This window comes from Piliocolobus tephrosceles, chromosome 5 (assembly GCF_002776525.5).
Source record: "Piliocolobus tephrosceles isolate RC106 chromosome 5, ASM277652v3, whole genome shotgun sequence".
In the NCBI taxonomy this organism is placed as follows: domain Eukaryota; kingdom Metazoa; phylum Chordata; class Mammalia; order Primates; family Cercopithecidae; genus Piliocolobus; species Piliocolobus tephrosceles.
In genome coordinates this window covers 94,405,636-94,420,807 of record NC_045438.1, presented here as the reverse complement: position 1 = coordinate 94,420,807, position 15,172 = coordinate 94,405,636, and the positions used below count along the sequence as shown (strand labels likewise).

The following is a 15,172-nucleotide window of genomic DNA, read 5'->3' as shown; positions in this document are numbered from 1 at the left end:
ATGACACAGCCTCAGGACCTGATGACATGTGCCCAAGGTGGTCAGAATACAGTTCGGTTTTATACATTCTAGGGAGACATGAGACATCAATCAACATATGCAAGATGAACACTGATTCAGTCTGGAGAGGCGGGAAAACTTGAAGCAAAGGTGAGACTTGAAGCCAGGAGGGGGCTTTCCAGGTCACAGGTAGATAGATGACAGACAAATGGTTGCATTCTCCTGAATTTCTGATTAGCCTCTCCAAAGGAGGCAATCAGATATCCATTTATCTCAGTGAGCAGAGGGGTGACTTTGGATAAAATGGGAGACAGGTTGGCCCTAATCAGTTCCCAGCTTGACTTTTCTCTATAGCTTAGTGATACGGAGGCCCCAAGATGTATTTTCCTTTCACAAAGGATACAAAATCAATATACAGAAACCAGTAGTGCTTCTATACACTAACAATGAACTAGCCACACAATCAAGAGAATCATTCCATTCACAATAGATACAAAATCCAAAATACTTAAGAATACATTTAACCAAGGAGGTTATTAAAAACTATAAAATTCTGATTAAAGATATTGAATAATACACAACTAAACAGAAAGATGCTCATGGTTCGTGGACTGGAAGAATTAAATTGTTAAAATGCCTATAGTATCCGCAAATAATATACAGATTCAATACAATTTCTATCAAAATTCCAATAAATTTCATCACAGAAAAAGATAAAAAATTTTAATAATTTTAAAGAGGTATAAAATACCTCAAATAGCCAAAGCAATCTTAAACACATAGGGAAAAGCTCAATGCATCATACTACTACCTGATTTCACAGTCTGCTACAAGGCTATAATAGTCAAAACAGTATGGTATTGAACTAACAACAGACATAGTCCAGTCGATCAGAATAGTGAACCCAGAAATAAATCCACACATTTATGGTCAATTGGTTTCCAAAAAAAGAACGCAAATGTACAATAGAAAAAGGACAATCACTTCAATGAATGGTGCTGGGAAAACTGAATATTCACATGTAGAATGAAATTAGACACTCATCTCACACCACATACAAAACTCAACTCAAAACAGATAAAACATTTAAATTTAAGATCTGAAACTGTAAAACTGCTACATAAAAAAGGAGAAAGTTCTATGACATTGTGTCTTGACAATTATTTTTTTGGATATGATCCCAAAGTACAGGCCAGAAAAGAAAAGCTAGTCAAGTGGAATTATACTAACATAAAATACTTCTGCACAGCCAAGGAAACGATAAACAGAATGAAGAAATAACTTGCAGAATGGGAGAATATATTTTCAAATCATATACCTGATAAAAGGCTAATATTAAAAATATATAAGAAAGTCAAACAATTCAGTAGATAAAAAAAAAATAAACAGCCTAATTAAAAATGGGCAAAGGACCTGAAGAGACATTTCTCAAAAGAAAACATACAAATAGCCAATAGGTATATCAAAAAATGCATTAACATTACCAATAATCAGGGAAATGTAAATTAAAACCACAATGAGGTATCACCTCATACTTGTTAGGATGACTATCATCAAGAAGATAAGAGATAATTGTTGGTGAGGGTATGGAGAAAGGGAACCCTTGTAAACTGTTGGTTGGAGTGTAGATTGGTGAGTCATTACAGAAAACTGTGCAGAGATGCCTCTAGTAACAAAAAATGTTACTAGCCTATGATCCAATAATTCTACTACTGAGTATATATCTAAAGAAAATAAAAATCATTATGTCAAAGAAATACCTGTACTACCACATTCATTGCAGCATTATTCACAATCGCCAACATAGAGAATCAACTTATGTGTCCATCAACAGATGAACAGGTGAAGAAAATGCACTATATATACACAATGAACTCTTATTCAGCCTTAAAAAGAAAAGAAAATCCTGTCATTTGGGATAACATGGAAGAACTCGAAGGACATTAAGTTAAATTATCCAGGCACAAAAAGACAATGGCACATGACCTCACTTATATATCGATACTAAAAAAGGTGAACTCATAGAAACAGAGACTAAAATGTTTCCAAAAACCGAGGAATAAGGGTACTGGGTAGATGTCAGCGGACGCAAAATTTCTGTTAGATACAAGGAATAAGTTCAAGATACTTATTGTGCATCATGGTAAAGTTAATAAAAATAAGTATATACCTAAAAATTGTTTTAAGAAGTATATTCTAAGTGTTCTTATCACAAAAATATAAGTGTATATATATATATATATATATATATATATATATATATATATATATATATAATATATTCCTTTGATTTGAAATGACTTTTATCATTAGTCTCCAATTACCAGCATCCTGATCAGTCTTCAGTACCTATCATAGATGCCATGTATTCATTGAACCTTCTTGATCCCTACAATTTTATAGATTTTTAAATATTCTGCCTTATATTCTGGTTAGTTATATATTTGTTTTCTTGCCTGTTTAGATTCTAAACATATTGAGAGCTGTGTCTTTCTTTCCCATAATAGATCCTTAATACACATTCACTGTTTTGAATTGAAGAGAAATTGAAGTACTTTAAAAAGTTACAACTCTATTTCCTTTCTATATATACCCAGTAATGAGATTGTTGGAACATATGGTAAAAATATTTTGATATTTTGAGGAATCTCCCTACTGTTTTCCATAATGTACTAATTTGAAATTTGGATATATGAATTTGGATGTACTAATTTCACTTCTACAAACAGTGTATAAGAGATTCCCTTTACTCTGCATCTTTGCCAACAATTTTTTTGTTTGTTTTTGGCTTTTTGATAATAGCCATTCTATCTGAGATGCAGTGATATCTCATTGTGAGTTTCTTCATTTTTTTTCCTTTGCTGTTCAGAAGATTTTCCATTTGACATGATTCCATGTGTCTATTTTGGTTTTCATTGCCTGTATTTTGAGGTCTTATTTAAAAATTCTTGATCAGCCCAATTTCATGAAGCATTTCCTGTTTTTTTTTTTTTTCCTGGTAGTTTCGTAATTTCAGGTTTAACATTTAAGTCATAGAAACATCTATCTACACATGCATGTTTACTATGATGGTATTCACAAATAGCCAAGATATGGAATCAATTTAAATGCATATCTAAGAATGAATGAATAAAGATGTGTGTCTGTGTGTGGAATACTATTCAGTCATAAAACAGAATAAAATACTGTCATTTGCAACAACATTTGTGGCAACATGGATGAAGTGATGGCTGATACCCTTCCACTAGTTTTAGAGTAATTTTTATATACTAATAGTCAAGCTGGACTTATCCACACCAGCACTGGAAAGCATCCAATGTAGGTGGAACATGCCCATCTAGAAAGCATTAAGGTGTTTTGCCTGAACATTCTCCAGGCAGCTGAATGAGCCTTAATAGCAGGATGGCTGTGTGTATCTGATACAATGCTAATAGTTTATCTTTCCATCTAGGTCTTTTAGTTGGAAAAGAGCTGGACAGGAAAATTCTACAATCCCGTGATTACTTACCATCATCTAATCACATTTTATATAATGGAGAGCTTTCAGAAAATGAGATAATTTTCTGGTAAAAAAAAAAAAAAAAAAAATCACCAGATAGTAAGCCATATCCATTTCTCTCTTCCTCATCAACAGACTCCAGTTTTGTTCCAGGTGACAATGGATCAGTTAAATATTTACATTACTGAGTGTCTTTTTATCTAATGTTGGTTAAAGAGATGTAAGTATAAGTAACTGAGTTAGGCATTTGGGAGAGCTCATTAATGAGTGGCAAAATAGGATCAAATGCACATTTCACATTGCCCTTTATCAACGTTCCTGCTTGAAAATATAGATGCAGTGCTTGGAAGTAGAATAGCTTCTTGTAAACTTGAGAATGAGGGTCACCCATGGATCAATAGAAAGGGTCGGATTCCTGATGGCAATGTGCAGTCCAGTATACTCACACAGGATGGTTGTTCCTTTCCTGCACTATGCCAGGGTTCCCTTCTTCCATTTCTGTCCTTTAAAATTGAAACCTTGAGACTTCATCTAGGCAGGGAAGGAAATCTTCAGGTCCCTTACTCTTTAAAAGGTGTTTCATTCTGCTATCTCTGATACAGAAAAGACAGAGAGATATAAAGGGACAAAAGGAAAGTCACATTCCTTGGATGAAAAAAAATGTAACAAAGGGGACTGTACATTTGAGGTTCGACTTGTAGTTTGGAATTTTATATTTAATGCTGTAAAATATAAAAATGCAATGGTTCATTAAATCAATTTGATAATGAGCACTAGCCGAGGACATGAAGAGCTGTAGTCTGACATGTTCAGAAAAAAGCATGCTCCACTGGAAGGGGTAAAAGCAAAACATGACATTTTTCTCACTACTACACAGGCAATAAGTGAAAGAAAATATTTAGAATATTACAGAGCACAAAATTAAGTCAAGGAGTATAGCCACATAATATAAATGTTAAACTAAACGTTCACTGAATATAATATACCACTGGGTCGGTATCCTTTGTGCCAGATTTTATAGGACAGAAGTAATAACAACTAAAATGAGTTGTCTCTAAAAGAATACATTCAACATGGTACTTTAAAGGAAAAGGTCAGTTGTCACCATGATAATTCAGTAGGAAACTTACCCATACTTTTAATAAGTTATCCTTTGTTATTTAGTAGAAAGCAAAGAAGGCAGTAAATTTTAGTCCTGAATTCTAGGGGGATGAAGTTAACTCTCTGTAAGTCATTTACTAACTAGCTTGAAACTTCTGAAGCATAGGAGAAAGCAACAAAGCAGCTAACAAATAAGCAGGGGCTTAGCTAGGGGCCCAGTGCAGTAGAGCATCTGGCCATGCTTGCAACAATGCTCCAATGCTCAAGAACAGAGTCGAAAAATCACATGCAGGTTATATACATACTTCCATATATAAAATCAATGAGCTCATGATTACAACAGAAGCACATATGGTTTAAAAGTATGTTTCTTCCAAAGGTTGTGTTATATTCTTTCTCTCTCCCCATAACCTAGGTGTTGGGCCTATACTGAGGGAGTGTAAAGCTCTGGTTAGAGCAGAGTATAGTTAATTAGGAGAAATTTCCTAGAGCAGAAATGTCAGGCAGGGCACAAAGGGAGTGAGGGGTATAGATTGGTGAATCATCTTTTGATCCAAATGCCCAGAAAAGAAGGATGGAAAAGACTCAATAAGTATTAATCCATTTTGCTTTATACAGATAATAGCATTATCTGCCTAAAATGTTGAATCCAGGAGACTAGTTCTAAAGGGTTTATATTTAATATGTGTGGTAACTTTGATGAAAAGTTCTGAAACTGTTAGTATTTTAGATCTTGACATTTTACCCTTTTTTCCTATCAGAAACAGTTCAACAAGTATGCAAGTTGTGTACATAAGTATACATGAAATATATATATATATATAAAACACAAAATTTTAAAAAATCTGTTTGTCATTGTATGACTTATTTAAAAATAATGATTTTCTCATTAATCTATTTTACTTTTCACAAATCTGTTTCTTGAAGCTGAATTTTTATAACAAGGTAATAGCAAAATGAGTAAACTGAAAAAAAGGTCTACGAAGAGGAGTTTGTACAAGAATCACAAAAAGAAAATGATGATTTGTATTTGTCTGACACAAACATCTACTGAGACTCCCAATAAGGACATATGTGGCAGAGGCCCTTGTTGGTTGAGATCTTTGAGAAACTAGAATATTACTTTGTAAGTAACATCCTTTGTGGGGAATTCCTTCTTTGTAAAGGAATAATATCAAATTAACATATATTAATTGCTTTACTAAATCCCAGTTCAGTCATTTACTAGCTATATGATCTGGGAAAGTTATTTAACCTTTGTAAACTTCATTTTCCTCATCTAAAACTTGGAAATAGTAACAATAACTCCTCTATCAGATTGCTGGGAGAATAAGATTATATATTTAAACCATAGCATAGGAGTATACATTTTCAAATAAGTGTTATCTACTATCTGTTATCATTATCATTACTGTCATATTTTTACCCAAAGTGAAAAAATACAGTCTCAACTCTTAAGCTACTTTGTATCTAGAGAAAAATTACTAACATTATTTACTAGTATTATTGAAGTACTACACTGTGGTGAATTACTGAAGCCATTTCAAGCTCATTGTGAATTGCACATCTAGAGATGTGTAAAGAACCTGAGAATGCATCATTATCTATATTTCCCCATCAAGAAAATCCTTCATAGACAGTAGTAATCTAGAAGATAATTCCTTTTTGCATAGAAGGATGGTACTAAGGAATCTAAATATGAATTGATTATTTTAAAGCTTTTCTAATATCACAAGGCCCTAAAGGGCCTTCTTCAGGGTGTGTGTGTTAAAAAGAGTCTTATGAGATGTGAACAACTGAAAAAAGGTCCAATCAACCAATTCCCTATCTCCAACACCCTAATGTAACACAATATTTACACAACTAGCTTGATTTCATTATTTAAACATATTCTCTGGTTATCTGAATAATGTCAGATGGATAAACTTGTTCAAGTCTATTCTAGAGGGAAGTTGATGTGATCTTCTGATCCCTAAGTAATGTGCTCTTTTAGTGTGGAGCCCAATATCATCATAGATTAAATCCCAAGTGCCTTAAAAATTTATCTTCACACATTTCTTTGGTGAAACATCCTGTGATTTGACTCACATTTATCACTTTCTTGGTCACTGGATTGAGCAGACTGGTGGATATGGTGATAAAATAGATGCCACATTGATATAAATTCTTAATCTTTTTACAACAAGAGTTCATGTTTGCAGATGACGTGATTGTATATTTAGAAAACCCCATCGTCTCAGCCCAAAATCTCCTTAAGCTGATGAGCAACTTCAACAAAGTCTCACGATACAAAATCAATGTACAAAAGTCACTAGCATTCTTATACACCAATAACAGACAAACAGAGAGCCAAATCATGAGTGAACTCACATTCACAATTGCTTCAAAGAGAATAAAATACCTAGTAATCCAACTTACAAGGGATGTGAAGGACCTCTTCAAGGAGAACTACAAAGCACTGCTCAATGAAGTAAAAGAGGACACAAACAAAAGGAAGAACATTCCATGCTCATGGATAGGATGAATCAATATCGTGAAAATGGCCATAGTGCCCAAGGTAATTTATAGATCCAATGCCATCCCCATCAAGCTACTAATGACTTTCTTCACAGAATTGAAAAAAACTACTTTAAAGTTCATATGGAACCAAAAAGAGCCCACATTGCCAAGATAATCCTAAGCCAAAAGAACAAAGCTGGGGGCATCACACTACCTGACTTCAAACTATACTACAAGGCTACAGTAACCAAAACAGCATGATACTGGTACTGAAACAGAGGTATAGACCAATAGAACAGAACAGAGCCCTCAGAAATAATGCTACACATCTGCAACCATCTAATCTTTGACAAACCTGACAAAACCAAGAAATGGGGAAAGGATTCCCTATTTAATAAATGGTGCTGGGAAAATTGGCTAGCCATAAGTAGAAAGCTGAAACTAGATCCCTTCCTTACACCTTATACAAAAATTAACCCTAGAAGAAAGCCTAGGTAATGCCATTCAGGACATAGGTATGGGCAAGGACTTCATGTTTAAAACACCAAAAGCAATGGCAACAAAAGCCAAAATTGACAAATGGAATCTAATTAAACTAAAGAGCTTCTGCACAGCAAAAGAAACTACCATCAGAGTGAACAGGCAACCTACAGAATGGGAGAAAATTTTCGTAATCTACTCATCTGACAAAGGGCTAATATCCAGAACCTACAAAGAACTCAAACAAATTTACAAGAAAAAAACAATCCCATCAAAAAATGGGCAAAGGATTTGAACAGACACTTCTCAAAAGAAGGCATTTATGTAGTCAACAGACACATGAAAAAATGCTCATTATTACTAGCCATCAGGGAAATGTAAATCAAAACCAAAATGAGATACCATCTGACACCAGTTAGAATGGTGATAATTAAAAAGTCAGGAAATAACAGGTGTTGGAGAGGATGTGGAGAAATAGGAACACTTTTTTTGTTGGTGGGACTGTAAACTAGTTCAACCATTGTGGAAGACAGTGTGGTGATTCCTCAAGGATCTATAACTAGAAGTACCACTTGACCCAGCTATCCCATTATTAGGTATATACCCAAAGGATTATAAATCATGCTGCTATAAAGATACATGCACATGTATGTTTATTGCGACACTATTCACAATAGCAAAGACTTTGAACCAAAACAAATGTCCATCATTGACAGACTGGATTAAGAAAATGTGGCACAGGGGCGCACCCAAGATAACCGAATAGGAACAGCTCCAGCCTCCAGCTCCCAGTGTGAGTGACACAGAAGATGGATGATTTCTGCATTTTCAACTGAGGTACCGGGTTCATCTCACTGGGGCGTGTCGGACAGTTGGCACTGGTCTGCGGGTGCAGCCTGACCAGTGAGAGCTGAAGCAGGGTGAGGCATTGCCTCACCTGGGAAGTGCAAGGGGGAAGGGAATTCCTTTTCCTAGCCAAAGGAAATTGAGACACACAACACCTGGAAAATTGGGTAACTCCTACCCTAATACTGCGCTTTACCAAGGGTCTTAGCAAATGGCACACCAGGAGATTATATCCCACACCTGGCCCAGAGGGTCCCACGCCCATGGAGCCTCCCTCATTACTAGCACAGCAGTCTGAGATCTAACTGCAAGGTGGCAGCAAGGCTGGAGAAGGGGCGCCCACCATTGCTGAAGCTTAAGTAGGTAAACAAAGCTGCCTGGAAGCTTGAATTGAGTGGAGCCCACCACAGCTCAAGGAGGCTGGCCTGCCTCTGTAGACTCCTCCTCTGGGGACAGGGCATAGGTAAACAAAAAGCATCAGAAACCTCGGCAGAGGTAAATGCCCCCATCTGACAGCTTTGAAGAGAGCAGTGGATCTCCTGGCATGGAGATTGAGATCTGAGAACAGACAGACTGCCTGCTCAAGTGGGTCCCTGAACCCTGAGTAGCCTAACTGGGAGACATCCCCCACTAGGTGCAGACCGACACCTCCCACCTCAAATGGTGGGATACACCCCTGAGACGAAACTTCCAGAGTAAGAATCAGACAGCAATACTCGCTATTCAGCAATATTCTATTTTCTGCAGCTTCTGCTACTGATACCCAGGCAAACAGGGTCTGGAGTGGACCTCAAGCAATCTCCAACAGACATACAGCTGAGGGTCCTGACTGTTAGAAGGAAAACTAACAAACAGAAAGGACACCCACACCAAAACCCCATCAGTACGTCACCATCATCAAAGACCAAAGGCAGATAAAACCACAAAGATGAGAAAAAAGCAGTGCAGAAAAGCTGGAAATTCAAAAATTCAAAGTGCATCTCCCACTCCAAAGGAACGCAGCTCATCACCAGCAACGAAACAAAGCTACACGGAGAATGACTTTGATGAGTTGAGAGAAGAAAGCTTCAGTCAATCAGACTTCTCAGAGCTAACAGAGGATCTACATAACCAGTGTAAAGAAACTAAAAACCTTGAAAGAAGAATGGATGAATGGATAAGTAGAATAATCAATGCAGAGAAGACCGTAAAAGAACTGATAGAGATGAAAACCATAACAGGAGAACTATGTGACAAATGCACAAGCTTCAGTAACCGACTCAATCAACTGGAAGAAAGAGTATCAGCAATTGAAAATCAAATGAATGAAATGAAGCAAGAAGAGAAGTCTAGAGAAAAAAGACTAAAAAGAAATGAACAAAGCCTCCAAGAAATATGGGATTATGTGAAAAGACCAAATCTACATCTGATTGGTGTGCCTGAAAGTGATGGGGAAAATAGAACCAAGTTGGAAAACACTCTGCAGGATATCATCCAGTAGAACTTCCCCAACTGAGTAAGGCAGTCCAACATTCAAATTCAGGAAATACAGAGAATACCACAAAGATATTCCTCGAGAAGAGCAACTCCAAGACACATAATTGTCAGATTCACCAAAGTTGAAATGAAGGAAAAAATGTTAAGGGCAGCCAGAGGGAAAGGTCGGGTTATCCACAAAGGGAAGCCCATCAGTCTAACAGCAGATCTCTTGGCAGAAACTCTCCAAGCCAGAAGAGAGTGGGGGCCGATATTCAACATTCCTAAAGAAACGAATTTTCCACCCAGAATTTCATATCCAGCCAAACTTAAGTTTCATAAATGAAGGAGAAATAAAATCCTTTACAGACAAGCAAATGCTTAGAGATTTTGTCACCACCAGGCATGCCCTACAAGAGACCCTGAAGGAAGCACTAAACATGGAAAGGAAAAACCGGTACCAGCCATTGCAAAAACATGTCAAAATGAAAAGACCATCGATGCTAGGAAGAAACTGCATCAACTAACGAGCAAAATAACCAGTTAGTGTCACAATGACAGGATCAAGTTCCCACATAACAATATTAACCTTAAATGTAAATGGACTAAATGGTCCAATTAAAAGACACAGACTGGCAAATTGAATAAAGAGTCAAGACCCATCAGTTTGCTGTATTCAAGAGACCCATCTCACATGCAGAAACACACATTTATTTATCCCCTGTGGCTACAAAATTCCTAGATGTCATCTTCTTTCAACAGAAGGCTGTTTCATCTGCACTGAACAACTGTTGTTTAGTGTAGCCACCTTCTTTTATTATCTTACCTATAACTTCTTGATAACTTTCTGCAGCTTCTGTATCCTCATTTGTTGCTTCACCTTGTAATTTTATGTTATGAAAGTGGCTTCTTCCCTAAGCCTTTGAATCAGCCTTTGCTATCTTCAGAGTTTTCTTCTGTAGCTTCCTCACCTTACTCAGCCTTCATAAAATTGAAGAGTTAGGCCTTTTCTCTGGTTCAGGTGTTGGCTTAAGTGAATGTTGTGATTGGTTTTATCTTGTATTCAGACCACTAAATTTTTTTCCATGTTACCAAGCGGACTGTTTCCCCTTCTTATTTTTTGTGTGTTCAGTGAAATAGCACTTTACTTTTAATTTTCTTCAATAACTCTTTCTTTGAATTTACAACCTGGTTAACTTTCGCACAAGTCCTAGCTTCTGGCCTGTTTCAACTTTTGACATGCCTTCTTCACTAAGCTTAATAATTTCTAATTTTTGATTTAAAATGAAACATAGGCAAGCTTTCACTTGAACACTTTGAGACCATTTGTAGGGTTATTAATTGGCCTGATTTCAATATTGTTTTGTCTCAGAGAATAAGGAGGCCTAAGGAGTGTAAGGGAGATGGATAATGGCCAATTGGTGAAGCAGTCAGAACACACACACTTATCAGTTAAGTTCACCATCTGATATGGGCATGGTTTGTCGTATCTCAAAACAATTAAATTGGTAACATCAAAGATGACTGATTGCAGATCACTGTAACAGATAAAGTAACAATGAAAAAATTGAAATATTGTGATAATTACCAATATGTGGCACAAAGTGAGCACATGTTGGAAAAATGACTCTGATAGACTAGTTTGATGCAGGGTTGCCTCAAACCTTCAATTTGAAAAAATTGCAGTATCTGGGAGGTGCAATAATGTAAAGTACACTAAAATGAGGTATGCCTGTATATATCTTACTCTGCTTATTGGGTCACCTTGTTGAAGAATATATTTGTCTCAACTCTGAAACAATGTTCTATCATTTTTGTATTAATACAGTGAATGTATTTCGTAAATGGTTCTAAAAGAGTTTTCTTTTTTTCCCACTGTTAATACTTTCTTAATGAACTTGAACAAAATGTATCAGGAAAATAAAAAAAAGCCCCTGGTTAGCATCTGCGGATTTGAGTTCTAATTAGTCTACTTTTCAGAGGATCCATTTCCTTGACTGTAGAATAGTGATAAGCAATCTGCTTACTTCATCGGGCTTCTGACACATTTCATAATTAATTAGCTAGTGATAAAGCCAGTTTTCATTTTTATACTGATTCTGCCATTCTCTCATCTTTTTTTTTTCTTTTGAGACGGAGTCTCGCTCTGGCGCCCAGGCTGGAGTGCAGTGGCCGGATCTCAGCTCACTGAAAGCTCCACCTCCTGGGTTGAGGCCATTCTCCTGCCTCAGCCTCCCAAGTAGCTGGGACTACAGGTGCCCGCCACCTCGCCCGGCTAGTTTTTTGTATTTTTTAGTAGAGACGGGGTTTCACCAGGTTAGCCAGGATGGTCTCGATCTCCTGACCTCGTGATCCGCCCGTCTTGGCCTCCCAAAGTGCTGGGATTACAGGCTTGAGCCACCATGCCCGGCCCATTCTCTCATCTTATGCTTGCTATTATCTAGTTTTTAGGCCTTTCTGTGACTTATCTATCTCACATTCAACCATCTAGGCCAAATTAAAAGTTCTGCAAGATGCATCTACATTTCTTCTCATGACTGTGTATATGATTCAATGCTACTCCTTCCTGAGTTGTATCAGGAAGATTCAATATGATATCACATGTGGTCACCTACAGACTATGACTCTACCAACTCTAGGATTGTTTTATATCAATCAAAATAAGTCCCATGAATTAAAAAGTTTTGGCAAAAGACTGAATTTAACACTGGTAATGACTCCTTGCCAAGTCATTGGTAAGACTCCTTGCCAAGTATTCTCAGATTCATTTGAGTATTCTCTGCAAGAATGCAGGGAAGGGATTTGGAGCTTCATGAACTAGCAAGAAAGAAAAGTCATTCACCATGGTTGTAAAGTCTTTGAAAAAAGGAAATGTTTTAAATTTCCCCATTGTTCACCAGTGACAGGATGACAGAAGGTTTTAAATATATCAAATATTTTTATTTTGCCTGAAAATCTGGTATCGTCATATGACATTTTTCTTAGGTAATTTATAGCCAATTTTTTAAAGGAGTTTGTTGTTTATTTGTAGGAGCAAGCGAGTTATGATGTGTCACGCTATGAAAACATTTTCTACCTTTTCTGGGTTCTGGAGCAGCTTCTTCAAAAGGAAACCAAAGAAGGCAACATTTCAAGTATAGGTCATGATGACCAAGAAATCAAGAAATTTCTTCAGAACCATGATGAAACTATTTTCCAACTTTCTGATGCATTTCCTTTGTTTACTATTTATTTATGGAGAGTGGGCATTCTTTTGAACTCAGCACAGATAGAATCTCTTAAAAATAACTCCATTCCTTAGCAATTTACCACATGTTTGAAGCATAATAAAGTGGAATATATGAAACTCTCATACTGAAAAGATTTTCAATAGTATTTTAATTAGGATTTTAGAATTGATCTCTAAACATAAATCAATTCAACTTAATGGTTAAATTGTATGAAATTTTATGAATCATATTTCTATACTAAAATCAGCCAATTTCAGTTGGTAATGCCATTGTTATTCCCGTGTAACTATATTTTATTTCACTCAATATAGTTTAGCTCTATTATTCTGTAAAATGGACCATTAATTGTCTGTCTCTTAAAAGATATTGAAGTTGTGAAAGATTTCCATGCAATTGATGCTAAATGGTAATCAAAGAGATTTTTAAAGTTTAGTTGCATTATCAGCACAAAGTGTTGGAATATAAGTGGTCATAAATGCAATTTTAAAACCTTTTTCTTACATAGTTGAACTTACATCATTGCTTTCATCTTAGATGAGAATCATATAGAAGTAAAATTTTTTTAACATTTGGAAACTTAATTGTTTGTTATTTCAATTTCATATGGCCAATACATTTGTCGAGCTCTTTTGAAAATACTATTAGTTGTTTAAAATCTTCTTTGTTTTTCAACAAATACTTGTTTCAATTCTGTTGATTAAATATGTTATAATATTTAATATACATAATATAATATATATATATAATATGTAATAGTTATAATACTATTGTCAAATAGTATACAATTAAGTCACTAGAGATACCTTATAAATTCTAATATCCATCAATCAAAAAATGCAATTTATAGTTATTTGGTTGGTTGAATTTTTCAGTTATACAATTTCATTGACATCATTTCATTGACATCATTTCAGTGATTAAAATCATAACCACAAACTTAATGAGCACATGTTACGTATTTTCCTATAGTGCCACTTAGGGAACACAAAATATAAATTTCCTTTATTAATTATATGTGATAGTGTTTCATAATTAGCATTCATAAATGTCATTGGCATTAAAAATAATCTTGCTAATTCCATCCACAATGTATATACAAGTATGTAATCTGGCACAATTATCTTTGGAATTATTTCTAGCATTTTTGAAAAGCTAATGCCTTTTTGATAAGCCTGAAACTAAATGTATGTCAGTCAGTTTTTGTTATGTAACAGATAATCATAAAATATCAGTGGCATACAACAATAATATTTCTCAGATATATGCAGGTCACTCAAGGATCAGCTGATTTGGACTGGACTTTAATGAAAAACTCTGCTCAGTTTGCACATACCACAGGAATTGGCTTCTTGCTAAAAGTCAGGCTTTCTTCTCTTCCACATGTGCATATTCTGAGAACCAGACTGAGGGGGAAATAGCTTCTCAGTGGAAGCTCCTCTCATGGCAGTGGCAGTTGAGCAAGACAAAAGGCTAGGCTGTGAAATGTCACATTAGTACTTTCATCCACGTGTGTTGGTCAAACTACATCAAATGGTCAAGCCCAAAGAAAAGTGACAGGGGAGTAGACTTCACCTTGAGTGGGAGAACTTGCAGTTATATGGCAGTGAGCATCGATGTAGGTAGGTAATTAGGGCCAATAATTTACTTCGCCACAAGTACCAGTTGAATACAAGAAGGATATTCCAAATCTTGAATTGGGAGGGATTTTTCTAATGTCAGATTCCTGTGAACGCCTGTGAAGGCTAATGGAAATCAATCATTTCAGTTGATGGCATTACACAAAAGCCACTTTCCATGACACTTTCATCTTCTTTCATTATGATTAAATAAGATTGGTAAATACACAGGTATCAGCAATGGCCCTTTCCCCATTGCAGCCAGGCAATGTAATGATCAGCTAAGAAACTTTTGGAGCTACAACAAATTTATTAATTTCAGTGGTCTCCAAGGCTTCAAGGTCTGAAAATTAGCCTAGGAAATGTATTTATTATAAAAGAAGATGCAAGATGTTGGGATCATTGTGAATGCACAAAATGGAGAAACATTTTATTTCCATTTGGTA

General features: G+C 35.9%; 1 protein-coding gene across 1 annotated transcript in view; it reads left to right on the top strand.

Moving 5' to 3' along the window:
- The window catches only part of MEI4 (meiotic double-stranded break formation protein 4), a 269,653-nt gene extending 256,398 nt beyond the window's left edge, over window positions 1-13,255 (top strand). Inside the window, exon 5 of the mRNA XM_023223076.1 lies at window positions 12,912-13,255. Within this exon, the coding sequence (XP_023078844.1) occupies window positions 12,912-13,181 (270 nt within the window). The 3' untranslated portion in view covers window positions 13,182-13,255. The remainder of the gene's footprint in view (window positions 1-12,911) is intronic.
- The last annotated feature ends 1,917 nt before the right edge of the window (window positions 13,256-15,172 follow it).